General features: G+C 43.2%; 1 protein-coding gene across 22 annotated transcripts in view; it reads left to right on the top strand.

Annotated features, from left to right (window-relative positions):
* The window catches only part of LOC147100499 (eukaryotic translation initiation factor 4 gamma 3-like), a 290,666-nt gene that overhangs the window by 49,296 nt on the left and 218,898 nt on the right, over nt 1-22,472 (top strand). For 19 of the 22 annotated variants that reach the window (XM_085966798.1, XM_085966800.1, XM_085966802.1 and 16 more), the window contains one exon: nt 10,478-10,597. The exons of 2 other annotated variants lie outside the window; for them this stretch is intronic. In XM_085966798.1, coding sequence (XP_085822924.1) covers nt 10,478-10,597 — 120 coding nt within the window. Of the gene's footprint in view, nt 1-10,477; nt 10,598-16,057; nt 16,178-22,472 lie in introns of those variants that run through there. One more of the 22 variants, XM_085966815.1, reaches the window with a different exon arrangement.

The following is a 22,472-nucleotide window of genomic DNA, read 5'->3' on the forward strand; positions in this document are numbered from 1 at the left end:
ACAAGAGGTTATTAAACAAAATTAGGACTCATGGGATTGGGGATAATATATTGACATGGATTGAGGATTGATTCATGGACAGAATACAGAGAGTAGGAATAAACGGGACTTTTTCGGGTTGGCAGGCTGTAAACTAGTGGGGTACTGCAAGGATCAGTGCTTGGGCCTGAGCTATTTACAATTTATATTAATGACTTCGATGAAGGGACTGAGTGTAACATATCCAATTTTGCTGATGATACAAAGTTAGATGGGAAGGTAAGCTGTGAGCAGGATGCAAAGAGGCTGCAGAGAGAGATAGACAGGTTGACTGAGTGGACAAGAACATGGCAAATGGAATACAATGTGGGGAAGTGTGAAGTTATCCACTTTGGTAGAAAAAACAAAAAAGCAGAATATTTTTTGAATGGTGAGAGACTGGGAAATGTTTCCATTCAGAGGGACCTGGGTGTCCTTGTACATGAATCACAGAAAGTTAACATGCAGGTGCAGCAAGCAATTAGGAAAGCAAATGGTATGTTAGCTTTTGTTACAAAGGAATTAGAGTTTAAGATAAAGAAGTCTTACTACAATTATACAGGGCATTGGTAAGAACATAAGAAATAGAAGCAGGAGTCGGCCATTTGGCCCCTCGAGCCTGCTCCGCCATTCAGTAAGATCCTGGCTGATCTTCTACCTCATCTCCACTTTCCTGCACTATCCCCATAGCCCTTGATTCCCTTAATATCCAAAAATCTATCGATCTCTGTCTTGAATATACTCAGTGACTGAGCCTCCACAACCCTCTGGGGTAGAGAATTCCACAGGTTCACCACCCTCTGAGTGAAGAAATTTCTCCTCATCTCAGTCCTAAATGGCCGACCCCTTATTCTGAGACTGTGACCCCAGGTTCTAGACTCCCCAGCCAGGGGAAACATCCTCCCTGCATCTACCCTGTCAAGCCCTGTAAGAATGTTTGAATGAGATCACCTCTCATTCTTGTAAACTCCCGAGAATATAGGCCTAGTCTACTCGATCTCTCCTCATAGGACAATCCCCCCATCCCAGGAACCAGTCTGGTGAACCTTCGTTGCACTCCCGCTATGGTAAGTATATCCTTCCTTGGGTAAGGAGACCAAAACTGTACACAATACTCCAGGTGTGGTCTCACCAGGGCCCTATATAATTGCAGTAAGACATCTTTGCTCTTATACTGAAATCCTCTTGTAATAAAGGCCAACATACCATTTGCTTTCCTAATTGCTTGCTGTACCTGCATGTTAACTTTCAGTGATTCGTGTACAAGGACACCCAGGTCCCTCTGAACACCAACATTTCCCAATCTCTCACCATTTATAAAATACTCTGCATTTCTATTTTTCTTCTACCAAAGTGGATAACTTCACATTTCTCCACATGATATTCCATTTGCCATGTTCTTGCCCACTCACTTAGCCTGTCTGTATCCCCTTGAAGCCTCCTTGCATCCCCCTCACAACTTACATTCCCAGCCAGCTTTGTATCATCAGCAAACCTGGATATATTGCGTTTGGTCCCCTCATCCAAATCATTGATGTAGAATGTGAATAGCTGAGGCCCAAGCACTGATCCTTGCGGTACCCCACTAGTGTCAGCTGTGGCTCAGTTGGCAGCACACTCGCCTCTGCGTCAGAAGGTTGTGGATTCAAGTCCCACTCCAGGGAATTGGGCACATAAAGCTAGGCTGACACTCCAGTGCAGTGCTGAGGGAGTGCTGCACTGTCGGAGGAGCCGTCTTTAGGATGAGACATTAAACCGAGGCCTCGTCTGCCCCCTCAGGTGGATGTAAAAGATCCCATGGCACTATTCAAAGAAGAGCAGGGGAGCTATCCCTGGTATCCTGGCCAATATTTATCCCTCAACCAACATTACTAAAACAGATGATCTGGTCATTATCACATTGCTGTTTGTGGGCGATTGCTGTGCGCAAACTGGCTGCTGCGTTTCCCACATTACAACAGTGACTCCACTTCAAAAGTACTTCATTGGCTGTAAAACGCTTTGACATGTCCGTTGGATGTGAAAGGCACTATAGAAATGCAAGTCTGTCTTTCTTTGCCAACCTGAAAATGACCCGTTTATTCCTACTCTGTTTTCTGTCCGCTAATCAATCCTCAATCCATGCTAGTATATTACCCCCAATCCCATGAGGCCACACCTAGAGTACTGTGTACAGTTCTGGTCTGCTTACCTAAGGAAAGTCTTAATAGCCTGAGAGGGAGTGCAATGGAGGTTCACTAGACTGGTTCTTGGGATTGAATAGGCTAGTCCTATATTCCCTAGAGTTTAGAAGAATGAGAGGTGATCTAATTGAAACATTTAAAATTCTTAAAGGTGCTTGACCGGGTTAATGCTGAGAAATGTTTCCCCTGGCTGGGGAATCTAGAACACGGGGTCACAGTCTCCGAGTAAGGGGTTGGCCATTTAGGACCGTGATGAGAAATGTCTTTACTCAAAGGGTTGTGAATCTTGGGAATTCTCTACCTCAGAGTTGTGGATGTTCAGTCGTTGAGTATATTCAAGACAGAGGTTATTACATTTTCAGGAATTAAGGGATATGAGGATAGTGTGGGAAGGTGGAGTTGAGGTAGAAGATCAGCCATGATCTTATTGAATGGTGGAGCAGGCTCGAAGGGCCAAATGGTCGACTCCTGCTCCTATTTCTTATGTTCAAACTGTCCAAAACTTGACTACCTGAATCCTATCCTGCACTAAGCCAATCACCCTCGTTCTCACTGACCTACGTTGGTACCTGCCTCCCACAGGTCAGATTTAAAGTCCTCCTACATATCTAGAAATCCCTTTCACATCCACACTCCACCTAGTCTCTGCAACCTTCTCCAGCCTTGTGTTCTCTGCTGTTCCCTTTGGTCCACTGACTCTTTGCCTCCTGTCAACGCCCCCTCCCCTCCACCTTTGGCAGAACCTGCTGCTGCATCAGCCCTATTGTCTGGGACTCCCTCCCCAAACCCTCCACCTTTTTGGGAAAAAAAAAGCCTCATCCGAGTTTGGTAACCTTGCAAAGGCTTTTTCTGTTCTTTCTGTGTAAAAACTGCGTTATAAATGCAAGTTATTTGTTGTCGCACTTCATTGTGGTATTGGGCAACTCCAATGCTCTCTCCAGACACACTGGCCCAGAAATTTGGGTTGGGGGCTTCCCGCGGGTGCAAGCCTCCGACCTGCACTTGGCTACCGTGCCGGCCGTTGAGCTGTGGGCCCACGTGGAATTCCGATCCTGGGCCTGCTCCAACTGCCGGTGCGCAGTGCTTGCGTATCCCAGGGGCGCAGTTAGTTCGATGCGTCCCCTGGGATCACATGGGCCATGGAGAGCCAATGGTAGCAGGGAATGCTTCATTCATAAGTTTGACAGGACCTGTCAAACCGATAAATACTATAAGCCCCAAAACATCACTAAATCTTCAAATACATTTTTTTTAAATCACATTTTTAAAATAAACTATAAATTACATGAAATAACTATTTTAAACAATTTCAATTTTTGAAAAAAATGTTATTTTCTAACAGGGCTAAAAATAAACTTACCTTTCTTTAAAGTACAGGTAGACTATCCTTTATCCGAAAACCTCGGGACCAGCCGAGTTTCGGATAAAGGAGAATTTCGGATTTCGGAAGGTGGGTCGGCGGGGGGGTCGTGCGCACGACTTACGCTGACGCTCAGCGTAAGTCAGTCGGGGTCGGGGTCGGCGGTTGTCGGGGCTGGCGGGGTCCGCGGGGGGGTCGGCGGTTGTCGGGGCTGGCGGGGTCCGCGGGGGGGTCGGCGGTTGTCGGGGCCCGCGGGGGGGGTCGGCGGTTGTCGGGGCTGGCGGGGTCCGCGGGGGGGTCGGCGGCTGGCGGGGTCGACGGTTGTCGGGGCTGGCGGGGTCCGCGGGGGGGTCGGCGGTTGTCGGGGCTGGCGGGGTCGGCGGTTGTCGGGGCCCGTGGGGGGGTCGGCGATTGTCGGGGCCGGCGGGGGGTCGCGCGCACGACTTACCCTTTACCGCACGACTTACGTTGAACGAAAAAACCTTCGGTTTTTAGAGGGTTTCGGTTTTCGGAAGTCCGGATAAAGGGTAGCCTACCTGTATTTAAAAATAATAAACCTGCGGAAAAAATGTTTTAATTTTAATTAATTCACCACTTGTAAAAAGCAGGCCTTGTGACTTTTTTACATGTCTAACTCCTGGAGACTTATCCTCCCGGGAAAACCTGCAAACAAAAAACGTAAGTTCGATGCGCACGCGCTGCCTCTCCTGTGCACGCGTTCCACCTCTTAACCCCTTTTTTCAGGGGGAACGGAAGTGCCGGTTTCCCGCGCATGCGCAGTGCATGCACGAAACCGGCACTTCCATTGGGCTTACGGGTGAGTACCCCGTGCGTACTCACCCCGGGAGACCCGAATTTCTGGGCCATTACATTTGGAATTGGAAGACAAAATCTGTAATAGCGCTCGAGTGTTATTCACAGTTCAATATGTGGTTAAATAATCAAAACTTTACCTGCTCAGCATTAAGCTTTGATGTAATTCAGTGACAACATATTTAAAGGGCTGTTTTATTTCACAATACCACAGGTAGGCTACTTAGGGATTCTGTGAATTTTAGCAGTTGGCTATCATTCTTTTAAAAATATGAAGTGAAACACCCCTAATTGTAATGAGGGTATCCCAAGGAGTTTAAAAAAATGTCTTCTGCTTTTGTTTCTATTTGCAGTATGACTTCTGTGTCATGACAATAAGCCTAGTTCAACTTAATTTGCATACAGATTAGAAGTGTTTAGTAATAGTTGCTTCCATATTAGAAAATTGCTACTCAGGGCGAAGAGATTCAGCATCTTCTGGCGCCCATCCTCTACCACCTCAAAGAAGAGAATTATTTTGGGCTCTTGCTTCAAGCGTGTTATGTCAGGATTTTTTCTACCTCAAGTGCATTTCTGTCTGATGACTTTGAATGTAAGATATGTTCTAGCTTCCAGAACAGGTTGAAGCAGAAAAAGTGTTTTTAGTAATTCTTGTATTATCAACTACAATGAAGACATAATCACCAGTCTAGAGTTTCTTTTTTGTTTATTTCTTGTGCTTTGGGAAATGAAGCCTTAAAATGAACACTTCCCATCTTGAATTTCGGGTGTCTGAGTCTGTGATAGAATCAAATGTAGTTTCTACACCTCCGCTGGATAGGGTACAGTAACTATTGATTGTTCTCTACACCTCAAAGTGGTCAAGTCTCAAGTTTTGGAGGGCATCAGTTTGGGGCAGCAGAGTTGCAATAACGTTGAAGACTTTGGTCCGTCAGTGGAGGGATCGATTCTTGCAATCTATTCGATAAAATTCAAGGTCTCTTTTATTGGAATGCACAATTCTAGGTGCTAGGCTCAGCCACTGCTGTCTGTTTTTGGGCACATGAACTACTAAAAGGAGGTAGTCCCTTGACTTAATTTTAGATGCGTTCAAAACCTAAAGTAAACAAAATATTCTCTCTGAAAACACTTGCATGTCTGATCAAGCGGCTGAATCTGTACATCCCAAATTATTTCAAAACATTTGTAAGATACAGGTAACTTAGATGCTTTGTTTGGACATCCCAGAATCACACGTGTTTGTGATGTACAGATTCCTGATTATTGTGATTAAGTCGAGACATTCTGTTGCTCCCCAAACTGATTTGTTGAGGACAAGTTTAACTAATAGTTTTAAATTCCTTCAAAACTGGCCACCCTGTTTTAGTGGGTGGCGATCAAGCAGTCCCATAAACACCCATTTGTAGAATCTGTAATTTCTTATTTGGTGTCCTCCTAGTTTGGAAAAACACCAAGAGGTTTTCAGCAACCTGCTAAGTGACTCACTGGCTGCCGGTGCTTCTAAACTACAGGATTCCATGGACTTTGTGGGAACCTGTCTGACAGATGTGCAACTCCTGCTAGCGCCCCTAACTTACTCCAACCATGGCTTTGTGTTGTGCAGGGTAGTTTACCAGTGCGGCCTGGCTGGTACCCAATTCCTTTTGTGGGACCTATCGCAGAGCTATCTGGTGCTGCCAGCATTGAATTAAGACAAAGCTGGGAGCTGCTCATGGATTAGACCATGGGGTATCCCCACCTATTCACCTGCCAGCTAGCTGAAGCAGCCACATCCCAGGTGCAGGTTTTCTCTGTTCTCAGCAGGGTTGTCTATCACATGACCTCCTGTATCTTTACCGTGAGTAGATAAGACATGTAAGGTTATCTTCTGAATGAGGTGTGCAGAATTATTTCCTGACTATGCCAGGCCTCCTATGTGACTGAGAACATGTTCCTCTTTACCTTTTGTGTGTGCAGTGAGGTATGGGCTCCCTTTCTGCCTTTCCCCAAACCCCCAGCTATGGTTGGGTAGCTGCACCTTCTCCTACTTGGCATTTACTACCCAGGCTCTTGAACAGTCAAGTCACGGAAATCATTTGATGCATAGGTTGCCATAGCTCCCCACTGTGCTTGGAGCTGACCTGAGGAGGCCTCCATCTTAAGTTGTATTACCACGACCCCCCCACCCCCACAGGCTGTATCAGATAGGAGAAGCTAATTGTAAAGAAACACACACCTGGGAGAGTAGTTCCTTTGTCTACATTGCATTCGCCATGAACATGTGTAGATAATGAGACATCTGTGGTAACTGCACAACTAACATTGTATGAGCACATGTCTCCGAACCCATGTTTCAGGACCTCTTGAGACCAACTTGTTTACATTAAAAACATTAAATTTCCCTGTCATTTCACCAGCTGTGTACAGACTGAATACCTTGCTCACCGAGGGATTGATCCTGGGATACATGGTGGCATCTGACCTTCCACTTGTGCATCAGTTTACCGATGCTTCAGGTTATTAAATGATCAGTGTGTGCGCCTAGCTGTTTGAGAGTTTTACGCTCCTGGTCAAGTAACCATATTATTAAATTGTCTGGAACCTCGATAATTCTGTCCCTTAACTTTAGGTGACAAGCACCCGTGTAATCTGTTTCATTTTCTGAGTTTCCAAATGTCATTCAATTCAATGAACGATTCTGTATGTATACTCAGCAAATATTTCCTTAATTAAACTTTTGTTAAAATTATAAATATCAAGAATAGCATGTTTTACGACATCATGGTTCATACTGTCCCCGGGATCAACATGAGAAAACACCAAGTGCTTTACTACTAAATGATGTTACAAGATAACTTGCCAATATATATCTGGTGGTAAGCTAGTATAGCTCAAATAAAATGAATAGTATGGGATTTAACAAATTACAGGCCAGGTGTTAACCTCACCTACCAAACTCGTTGTCAATAGCATTTCTCTGTCAGTTCATGAGCATGATGATGCTGTTGCTTGATTTTGTGCTATAGAAGCTGTTTCTTCTTCAAATTCACATCATTCTCTTTGTTCTGCGCTTTGCGTTGCCCCTTTTCCTGCTTATGTCGTTCTTGTTTCCTCCCTCAGCCTCCAATCTCAACATTTCTAACTGGAAAGCCACCTTCTCCACATTTCACTGCAGCCAAACGATCTAACCTAATCGCTATGTCTAAGCCCTTTGTTCTTGTTGCCATTAAGTATCACTATTCGGAAGTGTTGAGTTCATTTCAACCTTTAAAGATTTTAAATTGCCTATAGTCTATGAATGCAGTTACTCCGCTTCAAGATCATGTCCAATTCTGCAGGCTTGGTCTACATTCTCTGTGACATTGCCATGATCGCTGATGTTTTCAGAGATTGCTGTTCTGTTTTGTCATAAGAAGCTACTTGGGTCTGAGAGGTTTCGTTTTTATTATGGTTACTCTGACCTACCGATAGAGGACTGGATGGTTCACCATTATCTTTAACCTTGGAAATCTGCCAAACTTCCTAAGCAGGAAAATAAACGTGCTAAGCAGCTAATTATGCCGGCATTGTTTTTTTTCAGGCACTGGCTATCAGTTACTAAGGTCAAAGGTACCTACTTTCAAGCAGCTATAAAGGAGTGAACAGAACATTTCTTTCAATGGGCTGGCAAATGTTACCAATAAAAGGTAATAAGGACCATGGCTTTGTGGCCAGTCTTTACAGAGTACTTGTTGGTGATAGCTATGTGCCTTCAATTCTAGTGGTGGCAGATTCCACCTCAAATCGCCATTAACTTTTGGACATGACTGGAGTCTACCTTAAATTGGGTATTGATGGTAGCGGCAACGATTGTCTCCAGTATCAGGCTTCTCACTGGATTCTTTCTATCAAGCCAGCTAATGCAATGGTCTCTGAAACACTTGTTTTTTCAACAGTATGTTTGATTGGTCTAGATTTCTGCTCATGTCGGTGAATGATCTAGTAATCGAATTGCATCGAATGTACAGCACAGAAACCGACCATTCGACCCAACTGGCCCGTGCCGGTGTTTATGCTCCACACGAGCCTCCTCCCACCCCTCTTCATCTAACCCCATCAGCATAACCTTCTATTCCTTTCTCCCTCATGTGTTTATCTAGCTCCCCCGTAAATGCATCTGTGCTGGTCGCCTCAACTACTCCCTGTGGTAGCAAGTTCAACATCTAACCACTCTGGGTAAAGAAGATTTTCCTGAATTCCATATTTGATTTATTAGTGACTATCTTATATTTATGGACCCTAATTTTGGTCTCGCCCACAAGTGGAAACATCTGCTATACGCCTACCCTATTAAGCCCTTTCATAATCCTAAAGACCTATTATTAGGTCGCCCCTCAGCCTTTCTTTTCTAGAGAAAAGAGCCCCAGCCTGTTCAATCTTTTCTGATGGGTATAACCTCTCAGTTAGTGTTGGTCTGTCGCCTGCCTTATCTATTATTTTCAGCACTAATACCTCCCACATGGGAAATGTCAATTTGGGCACATTGTCAAACAACCTGGCATGTCAACAGGTTCAAGTAAGCAGTACAGCTGGTACTCTGATTCTTTCAGGTCCTGCTGTATGGACTGTGTGTTTCCTGATCAGGACTGGCAGCTTATTGAATGAAAGGTGCAATTAATAGCAAAAATACAATGGTCAGCGTAACAGTAATTTTCACTCGTCAAAAATAGATGCTAAAATGTTTATAGAATTTCTCTCCCTCCCCTCCCAATGATCATTTGCAGATGGTGCAGAACTTTGTCAGGCAAGATGACCCAAGGCCACAAACAATTCCACGATTCTTGCACCTTAGACATACAGGTTATTAAGGAGTGGATTTGATTACAGCTGATGCCTTGTCTTGATTAACAATACGGCACTAAATAAACCAGTACCGTTCCCATTGTGCAGATGTATCTTAGCTGAATAAAGGACAAGTATTCGATTTTCATTTCCATTTCTCATCACGTGGACCTCCTGAATAGGAATGAGCTTTGACTTTGAGAATATCTACCCGAGTGGCCAAATTCTGCCCTAATTGCTGTTTGGGCATCTGTGGTTTTTGTTGCAGTGTTACCACTTTCTTCAGTTCTAATGGGGAAATTGTTGCCAGCTCCACATTCTGTCTCATTGATAAAATTACAATGGACATACTTGCTGCCAGTTAATCCTGAGCGGGACTCCTGTGCCAAAAAGGCTGCTGATGTTTTGTTTGTGCGGTAGAGCTTGCAGTTGCTAACTGTACTCTCGGTCTTGTTTCTAAGTTTCTTCCCCTATTCGAGTCTCCCTCAGCCTGCTCGATCCCCTTGGGTGAGAGGTTAGGCAGATGACCCATGAGATTTATGCCAGTGTTGAACCTGCATTCTACCACTTCATAGTACCTGTACCTTGATTCATATTAGTCTTGAAATGCAGCATTTGTAATGCGTTGGCTGTACAATTCATAAAAAATGCAAATGCTAGAAGGCAGCACTTAAGTACTCGTGAGTGTATTCCCATAGCCTCATCAAATGCTGCAGTATGGAGCAGAGAGCCTGGAAGATGGTCTTGAAGGGAAAGAAAGGACCTCTTAGTACTAGTAAAAACCTAAATGGAAAATTTGAGTTTAGAAACTACTTCATCAGTATACTGGGTTACATAATTTAACTATTTTAATTAATTCCTCCTTCATTTTGAGAGCATTTTTAAGGGTGAAGGGGATTAATAACCACTGCTTATGTTTGCTGAATTTCTGGATTTTTATCACTGATTTGATCAATTTAGGTTAGTTTTTTTAATTGCAATTAAAATTGGGATTGTTTCTTTTTCACCCGAATGCCTCCTTTACATTAATTCAATACTTTATCAAAATATAGCAAAGCTAAAGAAAGACTGCCTTTTTCTGAAATGTTGGACAGTTCAACTTCAGATTGTCTTGCCTACCTTTTAGTATTTTAATGCCACTTAAGATTTATTAGAAGCAGCACCAGCCTTCAGCTCCGATCCCATCAGAACATGTGGCCCAGTGATCTTAATTGCAGTCAGGTGCAATTTACTTTTCCATCAGATAATGTTATGTTAATGTTTGAGAATACCACTTTGTCCTAACGTGTAGTGTCTCTATCAGGTCCCACAGGTGACCAGACAGGCAGGACCTGCTGCTTACACAACACATGAAATAAACAAAGGTCATCCAAACCTCCCTGCAACGCCGCCAGGCCATGCCTCTTCGCCAGGCCTCTCACAGGTAACAAGTACCAAAAAGTAGAGAGATTTTTCCTTTTTGGGGAGGGCTGAGTGGCAGAACAGGGAAAGATAAAAGGCTTGAGCCAAGCGATGTCCAGCCCAAATATTTCATGGCTGCAATGTTCATGAAAAATGCAGCGACTGATTCTTGAATGTAGACAAAATATATATAAAGTAGGCTTTGAATTGGAGGTAGTGCAGCCTATTTCACTTCAGTTGGGGAGGAGAGTAAAACGGTGTGCAGCATCCATGTAATTGGTGTGAAATTATTTAAGGTCCATAATTCACAGGCAAAAAGTAGATTATGTTCCAAGATACACAGACCCCAGTGGAACCTTCAAATATAGAACGCCAAGACTAGCCAGTATTTGTTGAAGCAGACTTCGGAGCTTCATATATATGGATATGTATAAATGATTTACATACTCCGATATGGTGCAGTATTGCTGATGCACAAGGTTTGATTTTGCAGCGCTGCAGTGAAATGCTCTCGTAAGTCGCACTCCACGATTTAAAACTGAAACCAACTGCAGGATGAATTGATTGGAAGGACAAATTGTAAACTTCCCCCATGAAGGAAAAAAGGATCTCCTTATTTCCATTTTTTTTTAGTCTGTAGGTAATGTCACAATTGCATTTTCACACTTCTGGTGGTGAGAGTTTTTAAATAAAAATGTCATCCACCACCCCCGCTTGTCACCATCCACCACCATCCTCGGCTTGAAGCTACTCTAATGTGACTGGGGAAGTAACTAGCTTCTCGATCTCTTTGCACTTTGTAACAGGCTGCTAAACAGAGCTAGGAATATCATACTCTCGGATGTTTGCGGTCTTCTTCTGGGACGGACCTGACTTCTGATGCCTGACAGCGATTTGACTGTTGTATGGCCTTTGTTGTCTTTTTAAAAATTCATTTTATTTTAATTACCCATTGTTCCATTATTTTGTCCACCTGACAAAACTGCCAGGAAGACAGGTGACTTGCTGCCAGCGTGCCTCCTTTAGCTATTTCTAGGCAATATGCAAAAGTGGCTTGTGGTGATTCATCCACTTTTGTTCTCCCTCCCTTAGGAAGTGCCGGGTCTGCGTTTAGTGTTTTCTCCCGACAGCTCAATTGTTTGGGAACTTGTACGGGGAATTGCAAGTATGGTGGATAGATGGAGTTGCATTTATACCAGTTATTGCATTGATTTGCTGTGACGGTGCAATGAGAATAAGCTGCACAAGAGAGACAAGGATACCGCACACTTGGAGAATTAGCCCTCATAATTTTATATTTGTATGAAGATCAGTTGGGTATGTGATAAGAAATTTTGTGCTGAAATGTTTGAAAACCATGACTTAAACTGTAGTGTCAGTCGTTCATTACCACCGTTTACCGCAATTGTAACATCACACAGACGCTGCAACACTAATGTAATGCAGGTGCCAGTGGCTGCTTCTCAAGTCGGCTTTGTACTAAATGTTCTTGAATACATGTCTAATGTAGAATTTGAACAGTCCAACATAGTACTTTACATTGCAAATTATATTTGTGAATAGGCCATGGCACCAACTTCAACTAGAGCACTTACCAAGTCATTGAGCCAAAATGTTGATTTATTTCCTCTTACAATCTTTTGAATTTGAAAATGTGTGATTGTGGTGGAAGTAAGTGAGGTTGAGTTAATTTGCCTTTGTTACCATTCGTTGTTCATCATGTTCGTTGGTCTGAAACATGCTTTTATTTTAAATGTTGAGCTTTTTATCAACAACTTGCCAAATGATGACTAATTTCAGATGTTGGAGTACTCCTCTACAGCCAGGAACTGGTCCCATTATCTGTGATCACGGGGCTAGCTCTCCGAGCAGGCAATTCTCATGGACAGAATACTACTAACATACTGCGTTTTGCCTTTTCTGGCCTAGTTTGTCATGCCATGATGTAGAAATTTATTAATCTGGGATTAAATTCTACTGTTTTGGAAATGTTTTGTGTGATGCAGAAAATTTAATTGAGTTATACTGGGTGAAGCTGTTATTTTGATGCTGTTTTCCAATCAGAGTTGGACTCTGTAGTTTCCACGCTTGCACATGTAAGTGGGAAAATTCCAGTTCACTTAACATGGTATACATTTCTATGTGTACTTTATCATCATGCAGTAAGTGAAAGAATGTGGAACATAATTCAATAAAACTATAAATTGACTTGTTACTGCATAACAGCAGTGGCAATCTATACTGCTGCTTGGATTCTATTGGCATGTGTGACGTATATGAGAGACCTGGACGTGTGCCTGGTGGCTGTAAAAAGAGTGCGCAAACAGTTTGGAGAAATGACTCAGCAGCAGCAGCTAAGTCCTATGTATGGTTAGTGCAGGAGCACTTCCTCTGTTGGTTTTATTGATGGGTTGAATTGACCACCACCACCGGCGCACCGTGGCTGCAGTGTGTACCATCTACAAGATACACTGCAGCAACTCGCCAAGGCTTCTTCAGCAGCACCTCCCAAACCCGCGACCTCTACCACCTAGAAGGACAAGGGCAGGAAGTGCATGGGAACACCACCCCCTCCAAGTCACACACCATCCTGACTTGGAAATATATCACCGTTCCTTCACCATCGCTGGGTCAAAATCCTGGAACTCCCTACCTAACAACACTGGGAGTACCTTCACCACACGGGCTGCAGCGGTTCAGGAAGGCGGCTCACCACCACCTTCTCCAGGGCAATTAGGGATGGGCAATAAATGCTGGCCTTGCCAGCAATGCCCACATCCCAGGAATGAATTAAAAAAAAAAAAAAAATTGGCCCAAAGGAGGGTGTAGTACTAGACTCCAGTACGTTTCTATTGCAAGAATCCCAATATATACTTGAATGTATTGCACCTAAACATAATGAGATTGTTATAAATAGAGGAAGCACCAGAAGTGTTGATACCTGCCAACGCTTGTACAGGAAACTCTTTTTATCCAGGACCGGCGTGGTGCCGGTTGATCAAAAAGTCCGGATTACAGAGAGGTATGCTTACCAAGGTACGAGAGCCCCGTACACGGCACTTGTGCAGGAGTCCCAGTTACACAGCCACAGGTGCAGGAACCCTGGTTACACGGCCACTAATATATAGTCAAACTTAGCTGAACCTACTCCTGAATTTTGCCGGTTGAGAGATTTCCGGATATTTAGGTGCCGGTTAAGAGAGTTTCCTGTATTTCATATTATACTTAATATTTATATTTTTAAAAATTTTGTTTTAGGCATGTGTGTAATTATGAACCTGATTAGTCTGGCATAAATTATCTTTGGGGAGCGGGCCCTGTTGTGACCTGAATGTGTAGAGGCTGATCTGTTGCTATGATTCTTTGGTGGCCTACTTAGTCAATTGCTTGGAATGGGGATGTTGCCTGAGCTAAAGAAGCAATGGAACCTGGAAAAAGGGGTTCAGCTAATAGAACATCAGTGATAAAAATCAGAAAGGTAATTTGAAGGTCACTTAGCACATTCATTTTGTTCGTGACCTGATTTTTCTGGAATGTTGGCATTAACCGCAGCAAAAATTTTTAAAAAGCGTCTCCGATTCGAGGGTCAGATTGGTTTAAGTGGCCTGTAGGTTTTGTGAAGCGACAGTAATCCCTTAACCCTTCCAACCAGTGGGGGAAATTAATTTTAAAAAGTGAGGCACACTGTTTACATTTTGATCCCAGTGATTACTCTTTAATTTCTCACCGCTGAGAATTACATTTTCATGGTTGACATGAATCATGGGGAAATATTAAGGATGTTGGTTAAAAAATGGAGGATGTTCGGTTCTATTTTGTAATGAGTTTACGAAGAGATGTGGATAAAATGGTAAGGATCAATGACAAACTTTTTAACTAACTTTTCCATAATTTTGTACAAATACATTTTGTTATAACTCCATGGTCTTGGGAAGAATTGGGATGTGGCAAGGGGAGACGCAAGAAAGTTTTAAAAACAACCCAAAAAAGTTCAAATGTAACTTTGATGTAACCCGGTGAGCAGAGAAATTGCCTAAATGTTACTAAATATGTCTTTGCTGTTTTTCCCCAAATATCTAATTAAACAAGACACTTGTTTCCTTTAAATTAGGTTACAGATATTTTTAAAAATTGTTTGCAGAGTGCTCTGAAGAACTAGTGATGCCGATCAGGTAGCCTTTTCTTCCCCTGCTGCAGTTTTCATTAAACAGTGCACGTTGACAGCAGGAGATACTTTCAAGCCTCTTGAAATGATGTTCTGTAGTTGGCATGTATATATCTAAGTGACTGCTGCACAATTTGCTGTTTTTTTAACCATTTGAAGAAATCCCTTCAGTTCTGCTCGCTGAGATACTAGGGAGACATTCGCACGTTGGGGGTGCTGCAGAGGAGATCCACGGGGCGGGCTGGTCCCTCGTGTCAGTCTGATTCTATGTAGGACTGGAGGCACGGGCTTTTCAGCCTGAAAAAGAAGCGTCTGAGAGCTGATCTTACAGTGGTATGAAATAGATTTTAAATTATACTGGGAGTAGAACAAGGTTCTAACTAATAATAGATAATCTTAGGACTGATAACAGGAAATGCTTCATGTAAATCGTGATCAATGCTTGGAATGGACTACCAGACAGTACTGGAGGCGAAAACTCTGGACTCATTTAAGAAGCACTTGGTTACAGCAGTGGGGAGGGGGTTGTAGGGTCTGTCTGGATAGATGAATTGATGGTTCGAATGGTTTTCCTGATCTATTGGTAGCTTGTGATGGTACAGCTCATATTAGGAATCAATCTGAGTGCACATGTTGCTCCTCACTATCCTTGGCAAAATACCAAAACACACATGTTCAGTTCCACGTTTCAGATTGGTCACCATTGGTAAGAATGTGTTGGCCAACCACATAAGATGAGTCTCAAATTTGCCATGACTGAATTATGGTATTGTCTGCAAAGTAAACATTTCAGTCTAGTCCCAGTCAAAATGTATTTGGGATGATGTACAGCTAAGTAAGATGTAATTTTAACTCGGTGCAGCTGATATATCTGTAGTAACTTGTACCAAAATCGAGTTGATTAACACCTATCTGAAACCCTGCCATCCTATGAAAATGTGATATTTTGACGAGATTGTATTAAAGGCATTAGGTTTACTTCAGCATTACCAGAATATACAAGCGTGTTACAGTGGGCCTATTAAAATTGGGCACCATAATTTTCCAAAGGTGCTATTTGTGTACACCATTCAGTTTGGAAAAGATTCCGTTCCCTTGAGCTGTACTCCTAACACTACTGAGATTTTTACACGCACGCACACACCTTTAGTTAAAAAAAAAAACTCCCCTAGTTTTTATGCAACATGTTGCTGAAGCCACTATTAAAGACTGAAGAAGCTGTTCGGAATGTTGTTTGCGTAACATATATCCTCCTCTTTTGGCTTGAGTTGGGTTGAACTCGTGCACTTCCGAGTTGCTGCATACAGTGCAGCATTGACTACTGGGTTGGAAGGAGGTTGCCTGCTCCAGTCGGCATCGTATGCTTTGCCAGTGAACCTGTTTTGTAACTGAACCTAAATGGGGTACGGAGAACAGCGAGGGAAGAGACTTTCAGAAGTGAGTTTAAAAAGCAAATAAGGTTTTAATAGCAGAATACTAATTTTGACATGCATGGACTGGAGGAATTATGAGTATTCCTTGTTCATGCAGCTGTGATGAAACCCCGTTATTGAATTGTGATCGTTTTATTTGGTGCCAGTATATTCAGTAATGAGATTTAATTTGCCAACTGACAAGTCGCTCTCTGTGCCTCCCCCTCTCTGTATGCATCACAGACCTGTTGTTTTAGTATCAGCTTTTCAACAGCATTTTTCTCTTTGTGTAAGTCGCTCTTGCTCTTTCCTTTTAAAGAGATCCTACTCTCTCTGCATTTCATGTACTTTGTCTTTCATTCTTTGTCTGGTATCCAATATGCCAGTCTATTCCATCTACAGTATATCTGCTTTTTCCTACTGTATGTCTCGCCGAACCTTGGATTGCAACAGAAATTTTTCTGAGTGGGGTTGCTAGGACATCTGTCATTGTTTTTCCTTTGTGCGAGGCTTGGGAGGTTGCAGGGCTTGGAACCTAGAGAGGAGGCTGGATTGGTTGAGAATGGGGTGGTCAGTGCTTGGATGCACAATGATAGTTGGACTGGAAGCATGGGAATTAGTCACTGTCACCATATCAGCTATTAATGTATTAACAGTAACCTGGTTAGTATAAGCCCACCTGATCTGTGGGAAACAAGAACTATAGACAAAATCTATTGGTTTATATTACTGAATGGAGGAATGATTCCAATATTTACACAGTTACAAAATATTCTAAAACTAAACATAAATACACAAATTGTGTGATTCTAATGTAAATTGCTTGTAGAAAACATACATTTAGGAATGGGCAATAAATGCTGGCTTTGCCAGCGATGCCCACATCCCATGAATGTATAAATAAAAAACACTTATTGCACAGTTCAGACTGAATCACTTTGGAGTACAGTGACTGTTATGTAGTGGAATAGCAACTTTCAAAAGAGAATTGGATATATACTTGAAAAGGAAAGATTTGCTGGGCTATGGAGAGAGAGCAGGGGAGTGGGACTAATTGGATGGTTCTTTCAACGAGCTGGCACAGGTACAGTGGGCCGAATGGCATCATTCTTTGATGTATGCTTCTGAGATTCTATGAAATGGGGCAACCAATTAGCACACAGCAGAATCCCACAAACAGCAAATGAGATTCTTTTAATTCTTTGAAGCATGCAATGTGTCCATTAAAATAACTAATTTGCCATCTGATTTGAGCTACAACAAGGTAAGAACTGGGGTAGAGAAGAAATCTAGACTCATCGAATGGTTACAGCACGGAAGGTGGCTATTCGGCCCGTCGAGCCCGTGCTGCCTCTCAGCTAGTCCCACTCCCCCGCCCTTTCCCCGTAGCCCTGCAAATTGTTTTCCTTCAGATACTTATCCAACTCCCCTTTGAAAGATAAGATTGAGTCTGCCTCCTCCACTCTCTTTCAGGAAGTGTATTACCGATCACTGCGTTTTTTCTTACGCCGCCTTTGGTTCTTTTGCCAATCACCTTAAATCTGTGTCCTCTGGTTCTCAACCCTTCCGCCAATGGGAACAGTTTCTCTCTATCTACTCTGTTCAGACCCCTCATGATTTTGAACACCTCTATCAAACCTCCCCTCAATCTTCTCTGCTCTAAGGAGAACAACCCCAGCTTCTCCAGTCTATCCACGTAACTGAAGTCCCTCATTCCTGGAATCATTCTCGTAAATCTTTTCTGCACCTTCTGTAAGGCCTTCACATCCTTCCTGAAGTGTGGTGCCCAGAATTGGACACAATACTCCAGTTGGGGCCAAATCAGTGTTTTATACAGGTTCATCATAATTTCCACACTTTTGTACTCTATACCTGTATTTATGAAGCCCAGGATCCCGTAAGCCTTTTTAACTGCTTTCTCAACCTGCCCTGCCACCTTCAACGATTTGTGCGCACACACCCCCAGGTCTCTCTGTTCGTGCACCCCCTTCAGGATTGTACCATTTAGTTTACATGTCCTCTCCTCATTCGTTCTACCGAAATGTATCACTTCACACATTTCTGTGTTAAATTTCATCTGCCACGTGTCCGCCCATTTCACCAGCCTGTCTATGTATTCCTGAAGTCTATCACTCTCCTCCTCACTGTTCACTATACTTCCAAGTTTTGTGTCCCCTGCAAATTTTGCAATTGTGCCCTGTACACCCAAGTCAAAGTCATTAATATGTATCAAGAAAAGCAGTGGTCCTAGTACCGATCCCTGGGGAACACCACTGTATACCTTCCTCCAGTCCGAAAAACAACCGTTCACCACTACTCTCTGTTTCCTGTCACTAAGCCAATTTCATATCCATGCTGCCACTGTCCCTTTTATTCTATGGGCTTCAACTTTGCACGGGAAGCCTACTATGTGGCACTTTGTCGAACGCCTTTTGGAAATCCATGTACACTACGTCAACCGCATTACCCTCATCAACCCTCTCGTTACCTCATTAAAAACATGTTTGTTTTTCTTGAATATACCTCCCACAAATGAATTAATTTTCTTGTTTTTGTGTTGTTTGAAGTTCCTCTTTGATTTGAGCGATCGGAATCTATGCAGATTGGAGAGGGCGAGACAGATTAAGATGTGTGGAGAAGCTTTGGCCCCTGTGGTTGCACTGGGATCTTGTTTACAATGGAACAGTGAGGCCTTGGCTCAGTGAGGCAGAACTAGAGACAAGCAGGATGACGAGCATTGGAGTTCAGGGCTAGGCCTATGTGTGGCACTGACTCTGGGCTGACTTTCTTTCTCACCCCCCCCTCCGAGTACTACAGCCCCACCCCCAAAGGCAAGGTTCTGAAAGATGTATGATGTGAAGTGCTGTTGGTTAAATTAAAAATCAGAGTTGATTGGTCAGTTTTATCCTGTTTTTCTTTAAATTCAGTATTCAAGATGATCACTGTCACATTTTAATAGCTGTTCAGACCTGTCTATTAATTTTAACAGGTTATGTCTCATTTTTCCATTAATAAAAATATGCAGCACAGTCTACTGTCATTAGAAAGTCCCTAGTCTAACCCTGTAATTCACTGTTAGCTTCAGGATGACGGACAGCTGCTGTTGCAGTCTTATAGCAACAGTTGATTGTTCTTTTTTAAAGCACAAGATTCCTGCTGTTGCTCACTACTGTGGATGAGAAAACGTACAATCTACTTATTGATCCTTAGAAATGAATTTCTTGTAATGTTCAGAATCTGCACTGCCACAAATGTGAAGCACCTTTTCAAACATTAAAAATGCATTAAGTTGTCTCTTTAAACCAGATCACCATCAGCCTGGGCTGCTGCTAAAATCTTACGCTTTTTGCTGCTTCCTGCGATAGCTAATGCATTTTGAAAAAGTGCCAGTCAATCCGGGAATTTGCAATTATAAAGATGTTGACTTTAATCAGCAGCAATTCACATTTATTTGTCACATGCCATATACAGGGAAACATGTGAGCATTTACAGTGAGGATGCTCTTTCAAAACTGAGATGAGGAGAAACTTCTTCACTCAGAGGGTGGTAGGTTTGTGGAATTTGCTGCCCCAGAAAGCTGTGGAAGCTACATCATTAAATAAATTTAAAACAGAAATAGATAGTTTCCTAGAAGTAAAGGGAATTAAGGGTTACGGGGAGCGGCCAGGAAATTGGACATGAGTCTAGGTTCGGAATGGTCATGGCCCTGTGGGTAGTGGAGCGGGCCCAGTGGCCGTGTAGCCTGGTTCTTTCTTGTGTTCTAATTCTGTGTTAGATTTCAGGAGATGGTTTTATTCCTGTTCCTGGCTGGGGTGGAGATCGCCTTTACAGAAGGTAAGTACTGTCGAAAATATAGGGACAGAGTGATCTCCTGGACGAGTTTCGATCGCCTAGATGGGTCGGAGAGGAATTTCCCAGATTTTTTCTCCCAAATTGGCCATTGGGTTTTTTATCTGGTTTTTCGCCTCTCCCGGGAGATCACATGGGTTCGGGTGGGATGGAGAGTGATAGAAGATTTGAGGTTAGGATCAGATCAGCCATGATCTTACTGAATGATGGAGCAGGCTCGAGGGGCCGATTGGCCTACTCCTGCTCCTATTTCTTATGTTCTTATGAAAGGGATACAGTGGGCACTGAGCATGGGGGGGAAAAGGGAGGGGTATTTGAAGATGTTTTGGAAAGCAGGTAGCGAGGTATCAAGCTGGAGGGAACTGGGTACAGAATTTCAAATGGTAGGAGGGGGTGAGGAGAAGTCTAATGTTAGAGCAGCCGAGGGTGCATGCAGAGAAGTAAGGTAGGTCAAAATCACTGGTAGGGTGGGATGAGGCCATGGAGAGCTTTGAAAATGAGGATGAGAGTTTTGAAGTACTGGAGCTTGGAGGGGGCTTGGGTGTGATGCGAGTGTGGGACTCGGTGTAGAGGAGGATGCAGGCTGTGGCATTTTGCATGAGTTGAAGCTTGTGGGGAGTTGATGTGGGGAGGTCAGCTCGGGGGAGAGTTCTAGTCTTGCTGTTGGAGGCATAGACTTTCCATCGGCCCAAACACTGCTGCAGCCATCAAAACATGGCAGATCTTCCTTGAAATCCCGGCTATTCAATGTGTCTCGCTGCCTTTAAACAAGAGCTCCATTTCTCACATTTTCACAGCAAATACAGCACGGTGTGAACCATGGTTTGCCAAAAAAGAAATTGTGGTGTGAAGTTGGATCACGCAATCTACAAGTCTTGACAGTTGCTGTGGCTTACAGGAGACACTCTCTATTTTGCATCTCATTAGCCTCGTGCATTGTGGTTGCCTGAAAGATTGTAGTCATCCATTGCAGAATTATGACTGAGTATCTATTGTAATAAAAAACGTACATCAAGCATGCATCTCCTGTTTGTCACGCTTCTGTGTTTTCTGTCCTGCATATTTAAGTGTTAATTTAAAAAAAAGTATAATGGAACATAGGTTGTCATTTAGAATATACAGAGAAACTCTCCAAGGACAGAAAATACTGGAGTCAGAATATCTGCAGCCTCTTGGTTCACTTTACCAATCACTTAAATGTGTTATTAAAATATTATGGTCAGCCTAGTTGGTTCTCAGCAGAATCCTGGACATCTTGAGGTTCTCTGGCGGAGGTTACTGTAATTACGGCTTAGTAATTCCAGGATGGTTATGGTTGTCATTGAAACATTTAGAAGAAAAAGGAAGAAAGAATGAAGGAGTTGTTTATATAGCACCTTTGACCTCGGGAATTCTTCAAAACCCTTTACGGTCAATTAATTGCTTTTGAAATGTAGGCAAATGCAGCAGTCAATTTTCATACATAAAGGTCTCACAAACTGCGAGTGAAGGAGTGACCTGTTTATCTGTGTCTGAGTGATGAATGTTGGGTACGATACCGATGGGTGGCGGGGGGGGGGGGGGGGGGGGGAGCGCTTTATGCTGTTTGAAAAAGTGTCATGGGATTGTCCACATTCACTTGAACAGGGGTGGAGTGACATTTGGCTCAGCGGTAGTATCCCACCTGAGTCTGAGTGCAGGGTTCAAACCCTACTCCAAACAATCCCAGCGAGTGAAGACCAGAGCTCTGGATTGACATCCAGTAGGTTACTTGTCTGTCGGGTGTGGGTGGCCCCTTCATATCGCATGGGTTGTGGGAGCCCATAAAACCCTCCGCCAAATAGGGCTAACCACCGTATCGGCTGTTATAATGGTAGTTATGGCAATGGAAGGAGCATTCACATTGCGGCCTGTCGCACAATTAATCAGCCCGAGTCCTTCCACGACTTCACACTATTCTAACAAATGGAAGAGTGAAGGTATGAAAAACAAACTTGAACTGAGGCTTCATCGGCCTGTTCAACGTCTCATCCAAACGATGGTATTTCTGGCAATTCAGCACTGTCTCAGTTCTCAGTGCCACTAAATGATGTGCCCAGATCCTGGATTGGGGCTTGAGCCCATTACCGAAGTAAGGATGACAAAACAAGAACTGGGCATGATGAGCTAATGGAGAGCAGAAGGGGACCAGCAAGAGACATACGAATTATGACGGGCAGGTAAAGACCCTCTGGTCCATCGAGCCTGACCCCCACAATTGTGATACTCCACCCCACCCGAAACCATGTGGTGATCTGGGAGAGGCAAAAAATAAATGACCAATTTGGGGGAAAAATGTGGGAAATTCCTATTATTGATAAACTAATGGGCCTATAGTTACCCGGGTCCGTCTTGTCACCTTTTTTAAAAATGGGGACTATGTTAGCCTCCTTCCAGTCTACAGAAATGATTCCGGAGTGCAGTGAGCTATTAAAAATACAGAATAACAACA

The sequence above is a fragment of the Somniosus microcephalus genome, chromosome 25 (genome assembly GCF_052327205.1).
Source record: "Somniosus microcephalus isolate GS21.2 chromosome 25, FLI_Smic_1.0, whole genome shotgun sequence".
Classification (NCBI taxonomy): Eukaryota; Metazoa; Chordata; class Chondrichthyes; order Squaliformes; family Somniosidae; genus Somniosus; species Somniosus microcephalus.